General features: G+C 30.1%; 3 protein-coding genes and 1 non-coding gene across 4 annotated transcripts; 2 read left to right on the top strand and 2 right to left on the bottom strand.

The window, feature by feature from the left end:
- Positions 1 to 402: 402 nt before the first annotated feature.
- Positions 403 to 12,906, bottom strand: LOC143195743 (transmembrane protease serine 9). The gene is made up of 13 exons (XM_076403176.1): positions 12,749 to 12,906; positions 12,423 to 12,600; positions 9,809 to 9,962; positions 9,617 to 9,745; positions 8,361 to 8,471; positions 8,101 to 8,238; positions 5,268 to 5,372; positions 5,114 to 5,207; positions 4,715 to 4,904; positions 3,178 to 3,331; positions 1,505 to 1,633; positions 1,334 to 1,444; positions 403 to 628 (listed from the first exon to the last, which is right to left on the bottom strand). Exons 1-13 carry the CDS (start codon positions 12,810 to 12,812, stop codon positions 479 to 481), a joined length of 1,707 nt encoding a protein of 568 aa, XP_076259291.1. The 5' UTR covers positions 12,813 to 12,906; the 3' UTR covers positions 403 to 478.
- On the top strand, positions 10,075 to 10,179 carry LOC143196777 (U6 spliceosomal RNA). Its single transcript, XR_013005841.1, has one exon. It is a non-coding gene; the product is annotated as a U6 spliceosomal RNA (small nuclear RNA).
- Positions 12,907 to 14,751: 1,845 nt separating the features above from the next.
- Positions 14,752 to 19,099, top strand: LOC143195447 (odorant receptor 67c). The gene is made up of 8 exons (XM_076402560.1): positions 14,752 to 14,938; positions 14,988 to 15,195; positions 15,244 to 15,327; positions 16,928 to 17,092; positions 17,365 to 17,512; positions 17,567 to 17,771; positions 18,053 to 18,208; positions 18,285 to 19,099. The coding sequence occupies exons 1-8, from the start codon at positions 14,771 to 14,773 to the stop codon at positions 18,342 to 18,344; spliced, it is 1,194 nt and encodes a 397-aa protein (XP_076258675.1). The 5' UTR covers positions 14,752 to 14,770; the 3' UTR covers positions 18,345 to 19,099.
- Positions 18,596 to 20,195, bottom strand: LOC143195444 (uncharacterized). The gene has a single exon (XM_076402559.1). It carries the CDS (start codon positions 20,107 to 20,109, stop codon positions 18,940 to 18,942), a length of 1,170 nt encoding a protein of 389 aa, XP_076258674.1. The 5' UTR covers positions 20,110 to 20,195; the 3' UTR covers positions 18,596 to 18,939.
- Between the last annotated feature and the right edge of the window lie 96 nt (positions 20,196 to 20,291).

Here is a 20,291-nt window from a genome sequence, read left to right as displayed (position 1 = left end):
ATGGCAAAACACTATCCACAAATAAATATTGTTCGGAATATTTGGCCTGTTATCACCTGTTTACCGTTCTACACATATCAAGTTGTAAACTGTAAAATTACAAGATTCAAACAAACATGTATCAGTTACTCGATAATCTGGAGGAATTTATTTAATTAAACCATTTAGTGTAAAAAGTACCAGATATTTTATGGTCCTGGGTTTTTGTAATCCGATCATAATAGAGCTCGATTAACCCTTTTTTTGATTTTGTATTTTGAGAAATTCCTTTATATTTTTTTAAAGATTTTTTAGGCTTATAAGGAATATATGCAGACTTTACGCACATATATAAAGCTACACAGATGGTATAATATTGAACATAATTATCATAATTCCTATTTAGATATGTAATAATTACACTTTTTGAGTTTTTAAATATTATATTTTAATTTCTGTTATAATATATAACATGAATATTACTAATATATACCAAAAGTTACCCACTTTTGATAGTACTATTTATAAAGTCTAGAAACTGCGTTACTTTGGTGTAGACACCGGGTGATTCGGCCTTTCCACATTCGTAACCCCAAGAAACAATTCCAATTTGGACGCCATTTAAAACGAGAGGTCCTCCAGAGTCTCCCTAAAAATATTACACTGTTATACAATTTATAAGTAACAGTTATGCAATTAATACATGCAGATTATAGAAGGTATGAATAATCTTTGGGGATTTTTTAAACTTTCAATATCCATACCGATTTTGTGTTAAATTATTTTATAATTTTTATACGAACCAAAATAAGTATCATTTTATTTGACCCAATACCCAGCCAGACCAGGCAAAATCAATAAAAATGTCGAATGCCATGGGAATGTACATAGAATATGGTATAACGATTTTGTATATCTTCAAAATGATATAAATATTTCATTATTTCAGGAAAAAAATATGATTTTTAACTTATCCCAAGTATTTAAATGATTTATAGCTACCGAAAAAACAATTATGCTACAAATTCGTTAGTTGCAACATGTCTTCTTTATTAAGTTTATCTATATATAACTAACTGTACATAACTACGACTAGCACTGACTGACTAAGAATATAAAATGTACATCTAGCAGCGACCAGAAGATATCGAGATAACCTTACGAGTTAGACCTTATTATATACTTATATCAAAATATTTAAATTGACAATTTCAAGGTTTAAAAGCAACGAAAGGTTTGAAACAATTTTACATTATTTAAGTGACGTGGTCTTTTTGAACAACAAGGACATATTTGCTTAGTGTTAACGTAAATGTTTGATTATGAAATAGAATAGTTATAACGGTATACTTACAACGCAACTGTCAATACCATTAGCTCCAGCGCATATCATTCTAGCTGTTATGGATGTTCCATAAACCGTTTTTTGACAAGATTTAGTTGTATAAATGGGTACATTAACGGCCTAGAACATATCGAACACAGTTAACATGATCTATTTTGTATATACAGAAGAATTACTTACACGCAGGTCATCAGACAAATTACCTTCGTTGCTTGTTAATCCCCATCCACTGACAACTGCTAATTGTTTATTAGTTAGTTTTAGTGACTTGTCAGGCAGCTGAATAGCATTAATTCCTGTTCCAAAAGTCTATCGAAAACATTCAAAATATATTTAAAATAAAGTACCATTGCATTATAACTAATGTGTATAAATACATTTATTTTAATTAAAAAAAAACATATTCGAAACAGCGACATTCTAATTGCAACAATAATTGCGGAAATTGTAATAACAGCGAGATATTTATGATATTAATATAAAATTAATATTAATATTAATATTAATTAAAAAATTATATATAAAAATTATATTAATGAAAAAATTATAGGTGTATTTCGCTACTACCTGCGATATCCATATTATTTGAGAAGCTGTTATTAAAGCCTATTTGATCGAGTATGATATTTAGAAATGATCCACAAGAGTTTGCCAGGACCATTCCTACATCTGCTCTACACTGCTGATAGCCCAACAACAAAAGAAGCAGTTCTTGGATCATTTGCATAGGGCGATGGAAAAATATACTAGCAGCCATCAATAATATCCACAAATGGACCAGAAACTAGAAATTACAACTTAATAGCTTCAGATATATCCGTGTCAATTTTGCTTGAGAACAAGCAGAACAGATCAGACTCAAAAACAAAGAAGTGTACTGGTTAGTCAGAGGATACTTGACAACAGTCCTAATTTTGCTTAAAATCAAAGAAATTGGTTTGTTAGAGAGCCTTTTTGGGTTAATTGGAATCAAATATCAGATTGCAGTAAAATATTAGATAAACTGATAATTCAAGGATGATCCGAAACAAAATATTGTAATATTAATTATATAATTAATTAATAATTATAATACTATTCTTAACAAAACACTAACTTTATCTTAAATATATAATGAATAAAAAAATTAATGAAGATTGGCACCAACAGCGTCGAATTTACTGAGAAGTATATCCTATGCAATTAAAGGGCCGATGCACGTTATAAAAAATAAATTACGTCAGCACCTTGCAATACTACCGCATTTTGGTTTACAAAGGTTGCCAGTCTATAACCTCCAATTATTATCACCAATGTTTTGAAGAATTTTCGAAACATTTAGCAACATAGCTCACTGGTAACAACCTAAATCATATTGTATACGTTCATTCGGTTACATGTTCCGTCGCATCAGACAGCATTTAAAACGAATTTTACAATTTTATAAACTGTAATTGGCACTATATTATGTTTAATTAGATGGGCTATATGATTTATGATAACGACTATATTCGCAATACCCGCTAGTTTTATGCAAAAGAATGTCGATGCTTTATTATTTGTTAGCATGTTGTAAATAAGAAGCAATAAATATAATAGATTAAGTTAGTTTGATTCAATAAACAATTGATTGAAAAACAAATATATGCAGCATCTTAATAATATGATATATACATGTAGATTATTGTTTCGTTTTCTGTGAGGTGGTGTTTAAGTATATAAATCTCTTAATAACGTATAACGAAAGATAAATAATACTGTGAAATACTGCAATGACGTAACAGCAGCTATAATTTTTATTGTTTCATAACAAAAATATAGATCCTACAGAGAACAAAACACCGAAATATATACTAATACTTGATAATACGTACCAACGATTGTGCAAGTTTTAAAATACCAATGTCATAGTCATACGTATCAATATCAAACTTAGAATGGGAATACAATTTTGCAACACTAAATAATTTGCCTCCTTGTTTTCTGGATGTTGATCCAACTCGTACAACCAAATTTGTAACTGTGCTACTAAAAGAAAAAAGCATTTCAAAAGTAATAAATATTATTATGTTCAAAAATTACAAATAAACTTTACAAGCAGCATAAAGGAACAGAACTATAATAGGAGTATTAAAAGAAAAATGTTTGATCATTTTCATGTAAAAATATCCAAATAAAGAGCAAGTTGTCTAGAGGTGAAAGTACCATTTTCAGAATTGATTACATTTCAGGATGTCATATTGAAGGGGTAATCATTGCCATCACCAATTTATGTTCATATACCAGATCTGTCACTAATTCCTTTCCGGTTCCTTCGCTAAAGGAAACATGTTATTTACAATAGACATTCTAACCCTCTATCAGGTAATTTATGGATGCCATTTCAAAAGGACAGCTTCTCATTTGTGCTATCCATTAAGCAATGTTTTGCTCTCTCTTGTACTTCTGCAAGCGCTTTCCCCGTCGATGCAAAAGGTGATAATCATATGGAGCCAGTGGTCCAATGATTTCAGTATTTCTTTGAGTGATTTTTGCTTTATGATAAACAGTTTTGTCATGATGCCAAATCACTTTATCATGTCTTAGAGCGTATTGTGGACACTTTTCATCAGCCATTAGTACCCGATGTAGGAATGACTTCTTTTCATACCTAGTTGAAGTAGAATTTTCTATTTACCTACCAGATCAACCAGGACGTTATTTATCTTTCCATTGAAATCATCACATCTGAATTGTCGAAATCACGTTTCACATGTTCTTACTGTTGAATCATGCTCACTGAAGGTTTCTGCCAGCAAACAGCGACTTTCAGTGGATTTTTTCTATTGACGAAGCAATAAAAATAAACCAAATGCATATTTTTTGGCGCAAACTCGGCATTTTCAGTAAGTTATAAAAACACATAGCGCTGTTATTTTGAAGGAACACAACTTATACAGTTAAGGTTAATGTCAATGGTATAAAATGGTATATATGTCAAACCAAAATATTGTATACTGTTACGAAAACCGGAAAGTAATTACATGGTAAGTGTTCATAAAAAAAAACAGAGATCCTCTAAATACCAGAAACTCTAAACAACTAGACACAACCGAGACAAGTCCAGTTTAACCCCAGGAATCAGTAACAATTGCCCCAACACGTATTTTGAATAAAATAGTAAAGGTTAATAATAAAATTAAAAACGAGACGTTCAAATCTTATTTTTACACCCTACAACGTCAGAGATGATCATATAACTTCCACCATATAACTGCGATACAATTATCTATTCAAAACTCGAAATACTTTAATAATAAGCAATATATATGAACAGAAAACTCTATACAAAGGTAAATGTAGACAAACAAGCAACAAAGTAGACAAAGGATTATATTTAGCAACACAACTAGCAAAACTAATTGTACTTACACATCATTCATACAATGAGCTGCTGAGAGAATAAACAATTTCGACAAAATTGATCCGCCGCAAATATGTTCGTTTTTGTTCAGTATCTGCACCTGATATGGATAACTCGAGATATTAACAACCGAGCCACCAACAATTCTCGTCTGAAGATTGTTTGAGCCACCGGCATAGTTATTTCCTAAAGGTGTAGCTAAAATAATTTAAAAACAAATAAATTAAACGATTACTTTCTATTATTAACACATTCAGCCAAACAGCTTCCAGTCACATTAATGAAAGACATTTTAATCATTCAATTAGATATATACACCAAATGGAGAAATATTATTCACTAGAGAAGGAGGAGAGGCTGGAGGCTTTTCATATATTTTCGTTTATCAAGGTTTTAATAAAACTTACCTGATGCTGTTGAAATGAGAATGACAACAAACGTTTCTAACAAAAACATAGTCGTGATATAAAATATTTTGTACGTTTTGAACTCCGTTACCTGCTAATTATAAAATATCTTTATTTACTTTTAGTACGAAATTAATACGTAACGGTTTATTACTTTAATTATCATTGTTTGTCTACGTTCAATGCGTACTATAGTACTATAGTAACCGGATATATAAACAAGGTTTGACTTAGATTTAGATGAAAACACGCTTTTACACTAGTCAAAATATTTTATTTCAAGAAAAAGAAACGACAACTTATTCTTGAAATACAAATTGTATTTTAATCTAAACTAAAGCTTATAATATAAACATTTGTCGTTACTGTGCTGTTATCACTGGCATGAGTTAGCACCTACTGCCTGAGAAATACGAGTACATCAAGTTGTTTTCTAAGCTAACTTTGATGGCTAAACTATTTAAACAGCCTAAACTGTAATGCGTCTATCCAAGTTACATTAAACAAAAAAAAAGCTTGAACTAAAGCATTTCCTAATTTGATGTTCCCAAAATCGAATAGTTCACGACTAAATTACAACTTTCAGCAAATTCAGTCCATTTTTAATGGGCATATAGTTTGAAGCGAAATTATTCTATCTGCATTTCATTAAACTAAAATACTACTGTCTGCAACTCAAACGTTTCTAAATAGACTTGATTGGCAAATTCCAATGGTCATATTTTAGAACATCAGTTGATCTTCAGTGTCTTTACGCAGTGCCTGTACTTTTTCTATTCAAATTCCATAAACTAAAAGACTATTTCTATAACTTAAGAATTTCCAAATTCCAATGGTTTGTAGCTACAAGGCTTCAAAAACAGTGGTTTTACACCTTGATTTTATCTAGTTACATAAATTAACGAAAAGATATTTCTTAATATGAAGTACTTCCAAATTTTAATATTTCAAGGCTAGAGACGCTTTGACTAACTACCTGAGTATCCTGTGTACCCTAAAATGTAATACTTTTGTCATAATTTCAATAAATTAGAACACAATCTGTTTCTGAAACTTTTAATTTTAGCTTTTTAGCAAGGCTTCTATATAAATTCAACTGTCCAGAGTCAGCCTGTCTTGTCAAGATTCATTTTTCTAACTGAATAGTAATAAAAGCACAATAAGTAAATAATACTAATTAATACAGTAAGGGTCTGAAATATACATTCCTCAAAAAAAAAGCACTTATCGTAATTTTTTTCATCTCATTCCCATTATGAAATTATGAAGATATACATGAGGGTGCTTTAGATAATTTACTTTGTTTTATAATAAGGTATATATTACTAGGAATAGGGGTTGAATCTAACTTTGGTCCAATAAAACCGTCTACCAGATCATAAATGATGTTGAATATACTACTATTTGCAGTTTCTGCAATATTCTACAAAACATTAGAGAAAATAGTTAGAGGTTATAGACCGACAAACGTTGTTTTGACCGTATGCTTGTTCCCTTTTTAATTGTATCAATTTGGCAACATTACGGTGTCCTAAATTTTGATAGCGTAAGTCAGCTGTTTTATTCAATCGACTATATCTTCAATTCCAGATAATGTTCCTATAGGAAAGAGTAAAACATTACATTATATGTGCGTCACTATACGTAAAATTAAATGCAATTTTTGTTTAAACAATATACAAAATATGACTAAATTCCTAGACTGAGTTAAAACTAGTTTTATAGACGCAGAGCAAGTTTTATTATATTGTTTGTAGTTCCCTGAGCTTTATCGTTTATTTTATTCCTGACAGCAATTTTAATTATCATTTTAAGTATAAGATGCTCAATATATTTTTCGTTTTAATAAGTAGAAAGAACATGGAAAAAAGATACATAAGAAAAAAAGAGCTTCAACAGATTCTATTAAATAATTTTTTTTATAACATCTTTATTAGATACGCTTAGTACAATCTTAATTTACAATTAATTTATTACTACTTTTCCTATGTACTTGGATTAATTAACAAGCAAGACGAGTGCGAGAAAATACCTCAGAATGTATTCCTCAATTATAAAATTATAATTATGTATTAATTATTAACTTATAGCTATAGTTTACACTAATAATACACACTAAATGTTCACACAAGTTCGTATGGTTTTGTTCGTTTCAATCTCCTGACATCCTGCGCGCTGTCCAGCAGTTGTATTGCTTCCACGTTATTATGATTTAGTAAACTTCTTTCGTGTTTCAAGGCGAAATCCTGCACAACTTCGCAAATCCATTTGATTTCCAGGTCATCGTGCAGTTCTTCATTGGTTACATAGCGATAGGCATTAGTAATCAATCGAAGAACCTTATTTTGACAGCGCTGTATGACTAACTGATTTGAATTTTTAGTGCAACCCCATATTTGCACCCCATAGGTCCAAATTGGCTTTACAATTGTATTATAGATCAACCTCTTTGATTTTAGATCAAGTTGGGTAATTAAATAAATGGCACTTAAGAAATATGAAAATGGAAGAAGTGAGATTAACCTTTACTATAATAAAGACATATTTAAATTTTCATTAATATTTTATATATTTATCTTCATGGAAAGTTAAATTGAAAGTTGATTTTCTGCTGTTGATATTATTTATAATCGTTATTTTTAAATTGTTTGATGTTACTTGACATTTTTATTTTTTTTTTAATATCTATTTCAGAAATTAAATTTAATTCCTTACTTAAATTCTATTAAAGTATTCCTGGAAAATCCGTGACAAACTACCCAAGCTACCTTATTCACCAGACATTGCTCCGTTTGATTGCTATTCACTTCTTACTGATCTTCTGAGTGAATTTTTTTTATGAAAAAGTAAAAAAAATCAATTTCTGGGAATAAAGCTTTAAAGTTATTAAAAACATACCCTGTACAAGGTTAAATAAAAGTAATCAATGCTCTGTAATCATTTATTTTCTACCTGATATAACAATATCAATTTACTGACACTTAATTTACATTTTTACTAATAAAATTCAAGAATTTGGTGATCTTCGTATATACCCCGGGTGTCTGGACTTGACCACAGATATCGCCCCATGATACAATTCCAATTTGTACCCCATCGACAACCAGTGGTCCCCCGGAGTCACCCTATGAAGGAAAAATTAACTAGGTTCTCTATTTCATTTAAATATTATGTACATTTTGTCATGTTGGGATTTTGTTCACTTAATTATTCATTTCACCAGTTAATTAAATAAGTCAATACTTACGGCACAGGTATCTTTTCCACTTTCTCCTGCACAAAACATCCTAGATGTAATCGCACTACTATATACGGTATTTTGACATGATTTGGTTGTGATCAGTGGTAAATTGACCACCTAAAACATGAATTACTTTCGTTAATCCATTATCAAAGTCGTGTTATTCATAGGGAAAATTTGTAGGGAACCTTGGAGAATTGTTGAGAGATGACATGGTAACTATAGTCTATCCAAAGAAGTTTTGTATATACGTCATCAAGATGTTTAATATATTGCCTGCCGCAATTTATTTTAGAATCAGACAATATTTTCCTTCTCATTTTATTCTAGTTAAAAAGAGACCCAATGTTGTCAAACGTATGCAAAATTCTTGATAATAGAGGCCCTCTCTTGCCAGTGAAATTCATTAGAAAGGTAAGAACTTGTACTCTTAAATATTAAGTTAGTGCGGTTTTTGTTGAAAATGTTTTTAGCTTATTGAAACTGCAATAAATATTAGTATTGACAAGGTCACTGAAATATCTCAAAGAAGGAAAATATAATCTTGGATTCACCGAAAAGAAACCGTCTTCACACGAAGCAGGTGACGAGTCAAGATCAGCTTGAATTTAGCTCTATCAGAGCTGAAATATATGAAATCTATAAAAACAGTGACAGGTTTTTTCAATATAAACATAATATCCAGAATATACTTTCATACACTGTTGGGTAATATTGCCTTTAAATGGTGTAAATATTTGTTAAATTGTGTAAAGAAAATTCGTTAGAACTACGGAGAGGTCTACATGTGATAAAATCAAGGAATTTCAATTTATATATTTCGATTATGTATATCGATTTATAAATTTGTTAACTGACAACATTGCGACGTTTTAACGTCATCAATTCAGATGACAGTGCACTGTTTTATTGAACGGACATACATACTTTATATGCTTTAATTGCATTTTATTTAATAAACTTGTTTTGAGAAACTAATTTTTTTTTTCAATTTTATTAATCAATAAAATGTGACATCAAAGATAATGAGTAATGTCATGGTATCACACGATGTATCAGCATTCTGAACTCCGTTTAAGAACCAACACAACAAAATATTTTCTGTACAGGTGTCATATGCATATTTAAGGTAAGGTATCAAATTGTCAGAATGACGATCACAATGCCATCTGGATATTGGACGTTGCGAAACTTTTCTCCAGAGACACCCATCGAGCTTTCTCCTTATTACGCTACTACACTTTATATTAAAATTGCCAAACCTGGAGTTGATTCGCCAAACTGCCTCCATCAGTAGTTAGTCCCCATCCTGTCGCGACTGCTATTTTTCCATTCACAATTTTAAAAGAGCTGTCCGGCAGAGCTATGGGCTGCACTCCGGTACCGAAAGTCTACCGGGTATCATTAACAAAATAAAGCGATTATAATTTAAAAAAAAATCGATGCAGACTTACCAACGAACTGGCCAATTCAACAACGGCAACGTCGTAATCATATGTGACAGAGCTGAAGCTAGTATGAGAGGTGATCTTTTTCACGTTCACGATCTGACCTCCAGATGTTCGATATGACGATCCAACACGTATTGTGATTTGACTGACACTCGAACTAGTATAACATTAAAGAAAACATACAAAATTAATATCTACGCCAATTTTCTTGATGATGAGTATTACCACAGAGTAGAAATTATATAGGTTTTTAAACTCAATAAATAGTTGTATTCGCGTCGGCAGTATATACACTAAAATTAGAACGAATAGCGAAGGTTAGCATGGCCCCTACCCAAAGATGTCACTCAAAACATGAAGCATTCTACATTTTTCATAACAAGGCGGTAAAACAAGCTCTGGGGGCACCCCAAATAAGTCCAGTGGAATGAAATACGCAAACCAAACAAGTACACACGGAATATGTACTGTGAAGATACGCGTGAAGAACTTTCTTTGGTTCAAGAGAAATCTATCTCATCACAAAACATTATTCACTAATTATGTTACTCATAAAAAAGGAAACATAAAAAACTTCCACCATAGATTTTGAGGAATCAAAAGGAGCCCCAGCGATAAATAAATTCCATGGGACCCATTAAATTTTAACGTACACGTAACAGGTCAGTTGAAAAATCCCCGGCCTGACACATAGATGGCGCTATTAGAATTAAATCTATATGGTTTTTAGTTAGCTCTAACCCTCAAAAGATACGTGTATAAATTTAACAGCTGTCGGATCATTATTTTGGGAATTATAGCATTTTGAGTGAAGTAACTTTTGTTATTATGAAAAAAAAATGGATAAAAAGGAATTTTTCGTAGTGATAAAATATTGCTTTTTGAAAGGAAAAAATACAGTTGAAGCAAAAACTTGGCTTGATGCCGAGTTTCCGGGCACTGCCCCAGGAAAATCAACCATCAAGGATTGGTATGCCAAGTTTAGACGCGGTGAAATAAGCACCGAAGACGGTGAATGCAGTGGGCGCCCAAAAGATGTTGTTACCGACGAAAACATTTTTAAAAAACGCAAAAAATGATTTTGAATAACCGTAATTTTAATGGAATAATAATTGAATGAAATAGCAGACACTCAGCTCACTAGCAGAAAGATATCAACTGAGCGTGTACATCATATCATACACGAATATTTGGGTATGAGAAAGCTCTGTGCAAAGTGGGTGCCGTGCAGCTCACTTTTAACCAAAAACAACGACGAGTTGATGATACGGAGCAGTGTTTGAAGATGATCAAGCGTAATAAACCCGAATTTTTGCGTCGATATGTGACAATGGATGAAACATGGCTCCATCATTTCAGTCCGAAGTCCAATCGACAGTCATCCGAGTGGACTGCACACGATGAACCCTCTCTAAAGAGTGGGGAAACACAACAGTCGGCTGACAAGGTTATGGCGTCTGTATTTTGGGATGCGCATGGAACAATTTTCATTGACTACCTTGAAAAAGGAAGGACCATCAACAGCGACTATTACATAGCGTTATTGGACTGTTTGAAGGACGAACTTGCGGAAAAACGACCGCATTTGAAGAAAAAAAGTGCTGCTTCACCAAGACAATGCACCGTGTCACAAGTCAGTGAAAACGATTGCAAAAATTCATGAATTGGGCTTCGAATTGCTTCCTCATCCACCGTATTCTCTAGCACCAGCCCCAGCGACTATTTTCTGTTCGCAAATCTCAAAAGAATGCTCGCTGGGAATAAATTTTCGTTGAATGAAGAGTTGATCGCTGAAACTGAGGCCTATTTTGAAAAAAAAGGACGAATCGTACTACAAAAATGGTATCAAAAAGTTGGAGGGTCGCTATAATCAGTGTATCACCCTTGAAGGGAATTATATTGAATAAAAAAACTAATTTTTCCAAAAAAATGTGTTTTATTATGGTAGGCCAAAGTCCCCGTCAATTGACCTATTATACATGGGCATCGATTTATTGTTCGAACAGATAAGGGAGTAGATTGATAATAAGTCATACGTCTAATATAATAGCTAGCTTCGATAAATAGTAGTATGTAATAATATTATTTATCATTGATGCCGTTTTATGTTAAGAGATATTGTTTCCCTACACTGAATCAATAAATAATCCCAAAGATATTCCTGTAAGTGTATAAAGAAACTTACTGCGTACTTAAAATATAAACGTCGATATCGATATTCGAAAAAATAATCGATACTACTAATAATAAGTCGGCTTACAACTGAGCACATACATCAAAGAGCTCAAATATCAATTATTATAAAAATAAACCGATGGATAACTTAACCTGTCAGACCGAAAACTTTTCAGCCGAATTCATGTTATGTCTCATTTAAAATTAGATTATTCAGTAAACATGAAAATAAGTAATAGCCAAAATAAATACTCACATTACTAGTTAAACCGGAGACTTTTCAACTAAATTCGTGTTTTATCTTATTTATAATAAATTTTTCAGTAAACCCGAAAATATATAATAACCAAAATAATTAAATACATTACTAGTCAGACCGGAGATTTTTCAACTAAATTCGTATTATGTCTTACATTACACATTACTCAGTAAATATACTTACACACCCTCGAAACAATGAGCAGCGCTCAGTACAAATGTATTGGTCAATATAGAACCACCGCAAGCATGTTGACCTTGAATCAAAATTTGGACTTGATAAGGGTAGTCGGCAATATTGGCATCTTGGCCGCCCACAATAAAAGGTACAAAACTGGTAGTCTTATTGTACGGCGGAAGACCTGAAACATTTAAAAACTAGTAATGATATAATAACTAACTAATCCTCATAATTTTATACAAATTATTTCTATTCGATAGGTACTTATGCATAATGTATTTTCTAATATACAATAAAATATTCCTCTGCTCGTTGAATACTTAACTTACCCAACGTGATCGAAATTTGTCCTAAAAAAAAGAAAATCACCAATTTACCGACCATGCTGTTCATCAATAGTAACACTATCAAATTCAGACGTTAAAAGTTAAATGTAAGCAAACCTTCATGTGTTTGATTTTATTTGCCCGATATCGACGCAAATCCTGTTTGTTCACGATTAAGTTATAAATTATTGTCCCTGACAGCATCCCGGTTAAAAAAAAGAAATTAGAGGAATTTACGTCATTAATTGACACGAGCTACATCTAATATTTCCATAAATAATAGTATAACGATATCAAAATTTACATTAGATTAGATTCAGCAACTAAAAACACAGTAGCATTATACTGAAAAATAATATCAACCCAATAGAAAATATAAAAAATATATTTATACCAGATAACAATGATTTAAACGATAGTTTTACTACTGTTTTGGAATTAGTTCAAATCTTGTTACTGACGCTTGAATATAAAAATAGAAACAACTTGACATACATCAAAAATAAACAGTCCAATGTAAGGACCAATACATGAAATTAAAAAAAACTTTATTTGCTAGTTATAGTCCTGCCAATAAAACAGCCAATGTACGTCATTAAGACCGTCGAACATATTGCCAAAATCACTTTATATAAACGTAAAATCATCTTAAACTCCGAACATTTTTCTTTCTCATTTTACCAATTAGCGTAACTCTAGTTAAAAAGAGACAGAATGAAGTCTGATGCGTCCGAACATGTACCCAAATCGATCTATAAAATTCTAATTGTGTTGGTATGGTCGACACCATTGTCATATGTAAATGTAAATATAATAAACCAACCCTAAACTACAAACTACTGTGGCTGTTTAATTATCTATAATTTAAGTCCTTCAATAAATATACAGCAGATGTACTATAATGTTAAAATAAATTATATTTTATAAGGTTATTTTTATTTCATTATTTTATTTACATTAATATTTTGTTATCATTATAAATTTTAATGAAGTGCTTTGGCTGTTTTATTGGAATAACTATAGTTACTGTTTGTGATTATTTAATATATATGATTGAAAAGATGTAAATATTCATTTTCATAAAATTAGTAAATTTCCAAATTTGTATTTGAATATCAACGTGTGTTTTATACTTATAATATAGATATAAACGTATAAAGGGCAATAACCACCATTCTTAATTTTTCATAACAGCATTTTGTAATATTCAAAAAGCTGTCACTGTCATTGTCATTTTTATAAACACTTCAACGTTGCCATGTCTGTTATTTAAACAAGCTACCTCTAATATTTGCTTAAATAGTATAATATTAAAAAATTATGATTCCGAAATGCATATAAAATCACTTTACAATATCTTTTTAATTATTTCATCATTAGATGCAAAATATAATGCAATGCATTATAACATATTATAGAAAATTTATCAGATAACTTTAATTTGAACCCTAATTTAATCTGTAATTCTACAACTGTTGACGGTAAACAGTATTATTATTAACATTCTTAAACCGGGATTAGTGAAAATCTTGTTATTAACGCTTGAATGTAAAAATAGAAACACTAGCGAAATATCGAAAATGAGTTGAAACATTTAAATTACAGATCGATTTGTAATTTTTAAAAACTGTCACTGTCATTGTCATTTTATGACATTGAAATTCTGGGTTGGAATTATAATCTTGATTTTATTTTATGATTTACTTTGCGTATTTCTTTAACCAACAACAACACATATGTACTATAAAATCGTCAATTAAAACATAATATACAAATTAATATTTGACACTGAATTATATATATTAATAAAGCTGAAATCCTAGTAAGATTGTATTTATAATTTCTTTATGAAACCATAAATTAAGTTAATAAATGAATACTTGTCACAGTATAGATATATAACCACTATAAATACTTTCTTTAAAATTACTAGGAAAGAAAACAAAAGAATAAGTAAGTAGTAGCAGTAATTTGTAATATAGAGCATATAATAGTTATATTTTTTGTGATAACGTTGTGAAAATCATGAGTTCTAACGTTCCTATATTAAATTGGCACGTGCAAGTTCTAAAATATTTATTTTTATGGCCAAAAGATTGCTTTACTAAAAAGCAAAATATGTTTTTTAGCTATGGATATTTCATATTAAGTACATCTTTTGCTATACCGGTTGTCTGGGCTTCTGTTTATCAGGTTTTTAAATGATACAATAACTTTCCTAAGTTGTAAAATTGTGTTTTAGCTTTATGTAGGTATAGAAGATTACAATATACTGGTCGAAGCTTTAATAGCAGTGTGCGATATTACTGGTTATTTAGTTGTGTATTATTGCCTGTTAAAAAATCAAGAGACCGTAGAAAATATATTGAAAGATATCCAGATATTTTTAGAATTCTCCGAACATACTATTATAACAGATGTTGATGAGAGATGTTCTTATTATACAAAATGTAACATTTAGTACATTTTAGTTTACAAAACTTATAATATATTTGCAGATCTAATATTATATGTTACAATTGGAGTTAGCTTAAATGTAGGATGGCCATTGATATCAAAAGAAAATTGCATTGAATCTCGAGGTAACATTTGTTTTACGGCTTATACTCCCACTAAGAATGGATTTTGAGAAAATCCTATCCCAAATGGATTTTTCGTCGACGGATTGACGGATTGGCTTGATATTTCTGAAAAGTATTGCATTTTATCGGAAGAACGCTTCTTTATTTTTTATTTTGAAATCCTGACGAAAAACAAATATTATAAATGTTTAAGGTTGACTTGTCATAGTTAAGTTGCCATGGGAACCATTATCATGTCAATTGTCAATATAGACTTATGAGATTTATGTACTTCTTGTAACTGATTATTTCGAAATTCAAACAGAAACGAAAAGCTATACGCATTTTAGGTTGACGTGTAATTTGTCACACAATGATGACATATTATAGCATGTCCAACAAAACAATCAATCCGCGTATCTAACATTTTAAAGAATTATATATACATTTGACAGCAGGGTCGACTACCAACCCAACTCGAATTTTATAGATTAATTCGGTTATAATTACCGAGTCATCAGACAGTATTCTATCTCTTTTTAACTAGAGTAAAATGAGAAAGAAAAATTCGCTCCGAGTTTAATACAAATTTTCCATTTTTACAAACTGCATTTGGCAATATATTTAACGTAATCTATGCCAGCATTGGCTGATTTAATGGAAAGCACCAGAAAGCACTCTACTTCTTTTTAACTAGAATAAAATGAGACCGAAAAATCCGCTTCGATTTGAATACTAATTTTACATGTTCACAAATTACAATTGGCTCTCTATTTGACTTCATGTATCAGCTGTTTTATTAGGAGGGCTATATGTTGCCATGGCAATTGTTATCCTATTAACTGTTGTTATGGAAAGAATAACAATTACAATATCATAGAGAATGCTATATTTTTTAAATAAAATTTAATAGATTAATAGAACCAAAATTTACCATTTAGGTCCTTTCAATAAAACAGTCATTGCACGTGTTCAAAATTTATAATGCAACATTGCCGCATCAAATTTAAGTTTTCGTTTATTTTTATCTCTGATAACAAAATACTAATGTAAATAAAATGATGGAGCAAAAATAACGTTATAACATATAATTTATTTTAACATTATAGTATATCTAATGCATATTTATTAAAAGGCTTAAATTACAGTTCATTAAACAGCCACAATAGTTTTAGGTTAAAATTGTTTTATTATATTTATATAGACATATGACAACAATGTCGACCAGTACTAACACAAATCGAATTTTAAAAACTGATTTGGTTACATGTCCGGGCGCACCAGACTCCATTCTATCTATTTTCATCTAATTATTAAAATGAGAAAAAAAATCTGCCAGTTTAAAAGAGATTGTACATTTTTATAAACTAAATTTGACAATACGTGGTACGGTATTGAAACGTGCGTTGATTGTTTTATTGGAAGAACTATATAAAACTTTTTATTAATATTTTGCGTCTAGATTCCACAATCAAGCTTTGATTGCCAATTAAGCAGAAAGTCTTTATTTTTAAAATAAATTATACTTATTAAAACAATACTAATTTTTCATTTAGTAATAACATCTTTACTACTTTTGTTTTACGATTTTTAATATATCGATTTCGAATTAACTTTTTAGGCTCCGAATTTTATTTACAACATGATCCATGTGGAATGCCAACGCAAAATTTTTATCCATTCGACGCCAGCAAACCCTACATTTTTTGGATTGTTTATATCATAGAATCCAATTATTGTTTCCATATCTGTTATGCTTTCTCATTAGCAACATCGATAGTTACTGGTGAGACACAGATAAAACAAACACCTGTAAAATAGCCAATTGTGAAATAAGTTCGGGGAAATCACTATTTACTTAAGTAGCACAGCAGCTATTTCATGAAAATCGCTTTTCAGAAAACAATTTTCTAAAGTTTTTAAAGTGTCAGTTAGACAGACTTCGATTCAATCATGACCAATAAATAATATTCCTTAAACTTAATAAACAATCTGATATATACTAAAACAGTTTTAACATTAATTGAATAATGAGATAAATAAATTAAAAAATTACAGGTCTATTAATGCAAGTTATCGCACAACTTAAACATTGTGGAAAAACCTTCGAACAGGTATTCAATTCGACAGAGTACCACGAAAACAAGGAACAAATTATAAAACAGAAATTTCAATGGTGTGTTAGATACCACCAAGTAATATTAAGGTAAATTTAATAAGAATTAATTCTTATAAATATATGTACGTGTCTCTATTTCAGCTATTCCGAAAGAATATTTAATGTTTTCAGCACTATGTTAATAATATACGTAACGATAACGTCTTTTACATTAGCAGTCATTAGCTATCAAATAGCAAGTTCGAAAACAAACGTACAAGATAGGCTTCGGTATGCAATGCTTTTAATTGGGTGGCTGCTACTGTTTTCTTTCATATGTTTTTACGGGCAGAAAATCAAAGATGAGGTAATAAAAAGGGTATTCTCAATAATAAAAAGTAGTACTTTATTGGAGTATTTATTTTATAACTAACAAGGGAGGGATTTTCTTAACATAGAAACTCTTGAATTAAACTTTTTCTTGAACGTATCCGGCAGAAATGTCAATTTCACTCCCTGTTGTTTTAATAGCCGTCGCTTAGTAACGAATCACATTTTCTAGTATTGAGAGTTATCAGTTTTCATTAGCAGACAGACAACAAACTATTGAAAAATATTATTATTATAAATTCAAATTACTTTTTTCAGTCCATGAATATTGCAGATGCAGTTTATAATAGTAATTATTTTGAGCATAACACAGCGTTACGGCGAGATATCATTTTAGTGATAGCCAGAGCTCAAAAGCCTTTAACACTGAAAGCTAAATATATGGGCACAATCTCTTTAGTCCGATTTGTGTCGGTGAGCATTAACATTTTTATTTTAATTACATTTTAAAATACAATATTTTTATAATTATATTTTCCGTGCTTTTTAGGTCTTGAAAACAGCATATTCATTCTTTACATTATTACTAACTGTAGCTGACGAAAAATAAACCATTTGGTCTGATTAAATCCATATTAAGCACCAACATTAAACGCAGTAGGCGAATGTTAAAATAAAATACTACCTTCACATTATATTAATACTGATATCCACTGATCAAATTGAATTAGTAGTAACTAAACTTTCTAATGCCTTCTTTTACCATCTTCACTTTTTCAATGTGTGAGTGAATTTAATCCTGAAGTGGTATAACAGTTTGAAATATTTATGTCATAAATCAAATAAATAAAACAATTGTAAAGCAGTATCAAAACTTATATATTTCAGTATCACATTTTATTAGAGAGCAACAACAAATGAAATCTAGAATAAATTTTATTATTTCTACAACAATTTAATACCGTACATATATATCTATAATACAACATAAACATAATAAAATCTTGTCATAAATCATAGGAAAATAACAATTTATTGCCAAAACTTACACTTAAATTATGTAATTTCAATTTATATAAAAAAATTGATCAAATTTAGAACATTCAATGTACAATTAGGAAAACATATGGCTCCATGAGATCAAAAATTTCCTGCACTTCCAACAATAACTTTTTTATCTATTCAAAAAATAGTTTTAGTAATAGTTAAACATCATCATTTATTAACAATTGTACTAAAGTTGATCTAGTTAAATCTGTTGAGAATGTTCTCATTGAATAATCACTGGTAGTTTTGGCACCTTTGGGACATTTTTCATATCTGTATATTACACAACTCTTATCAAAAATAGAAGACTCAGAATTATATTCCATGTGTGTTTTACTTCTACTCCTATAAACTCTTTTAACTTCACTAAACTTGTGGTTATCTACAGACTCAAAATTTTGTAATATAATTGGACGATTTTTGTTAATATGATTAAGACAAAGTTCCTTAATAGGCAAGTCCAGAGACTTGCTAATTGCACTGTCTCCATATGGCATAACATATTCATTTAAACTCAGTAGTATTGAATATTTAGCATGTCCTTTTGTTCTAAATTCACAATCCTTTTCCAACAAAAATGTTGTAAAATTATCAGGAACCAAAAATGGCAAGTTCCATGGCAAAAAATTCAACCATATATTTAAATTATCTGAAAAATTCTTAAGAATCTTTATCAATTTATAAGGTATATTTTGTTCATAATAAATTATGAAACTATTAACTCCTAAAATGTTGTGGAAACTTAAAAACTCCAATAATGCCTTTTTACTGTAATTATTTACCAACACACAAATAGTTGTATTTAGTACTATCTTATTTCCTATATTTCTAGTAACAAGAACTGAGCTAAACTTGGAGTGAGACTGTGCTTTAAATGCTATCATGTAAGGTTTATCAACATGATTTGAAAAATTGCAAGTATAAATAAATGCAGCCAAATCACTATGTTTATCTTCCAAAAACTTTTCCGCGTATAGTTTTCCAGTTCTGTACTTCACTTCATCTTCATACATTAAAAAACATGTTTTAGGCCATACTTTACTATTACTACGAACAGTTATGCCTTGTATATTATTATGATGGGATAAAAATGCGTTGTATATGTACCACTTTGAATCCACATCTTTCCAAACATTTAATGGGCCCCAATCATATTCCAAACGCACACCTTCACTTCTTTGCAATTCAGTTATGTTGCAAGGAGTTCCAAAAAAATTAAATACTTCAAGAACATGATGCAGGCGATTGTACTGATGTCTATAAACTAGAAATAAACTAACACTGGCAACTGATGTTAATGTAAGCAATAATCTTTGATATTTTTTCATATTGAAAACAAAAGTTTACATTTTATGTACTCTCAATATAAGGTTATGTCCTAATTCTACAATTTTATTATCTGCTACACGATTACAAGTTATACATCGATAAAAAAAACTAACTATAATCATAAAATCAGGAGTACTATATATTTTATAATAATAACTTATGCATAATTAAAAAAAATTAT

The sequence above is a fragment of the Rhynchophorus ferrugineus genome, unplaced genomic scaffold (genome assembly GCF_030347505.1).
Source record: "Rhynchophorus ferrugineus isolate W39M unplaced genomic scaffold, kcgeb_rfMv2 rfM4, whole genome shotgun sequence".
NCBI classification, from domain to species: Eukaryota; Metazoa; Arthropoda; class Insecta; order Coleoptera; family Curculionidae; genus Rhynchophorus; species Rhynchophorus ferrugineus.
Note: the sequence above shows the minus strand (reverse complement) of the source record. Positions and strands in the feature narration are given on the sequence as shown.

Bases quoted from the DNA above. Each gene is read 5' to 3' on its own strand.
- LOC143195743 (XM_076403176.1), bottom strand. From the start codon at position 12,812: ATGAACAGCATGGTCGGTAAATTGGTGATTTTCTTTTTTTTAGGACAA. The intron at 9,746-9,808 runs GTAAGTCTGCAT...GATACCCGGTAG, and splicing joins TTGAATTGGCCAGTTCGTTG to ACTTTCGGTACCGGAGTGCA. The intron at 629-1,333 runs GTAAGTATACCG...TAATATTTTTAG, and splicing joins ATGGTATTGACAGTTGCGTT to GGAGACTCTGGAGGACCTCT.
- LOC143195447 (XM_076402560.1), top strand. From the start codon at position 14,771: ATGAGTTCTAACGTTCCTATATTAAATTGGCACGTGCAAGTTCTAAAA. The intron at 14,939-14,987 runs GTTTTTAAATGA...ATTGTGTTTTAG, and splicing joins TCTGGGCTTCTGTTTATCAG to CTTTATGTAGGTATAGAAGA. The intron at 17,772-18,052 runs GTAATAAAAAGG...TACTTTTTTCAG, and splicing joins GGCAGAAAATCAAAGATGAG to TCCATGAATATTGCAGATGC.
- LOC143195444 (XM_076402559.1), bottom strand. From the start codon at position 20,109: ATGAAAAAATATCAAAGATTATTGCTTACATTAACATCAGTTGCCAGT.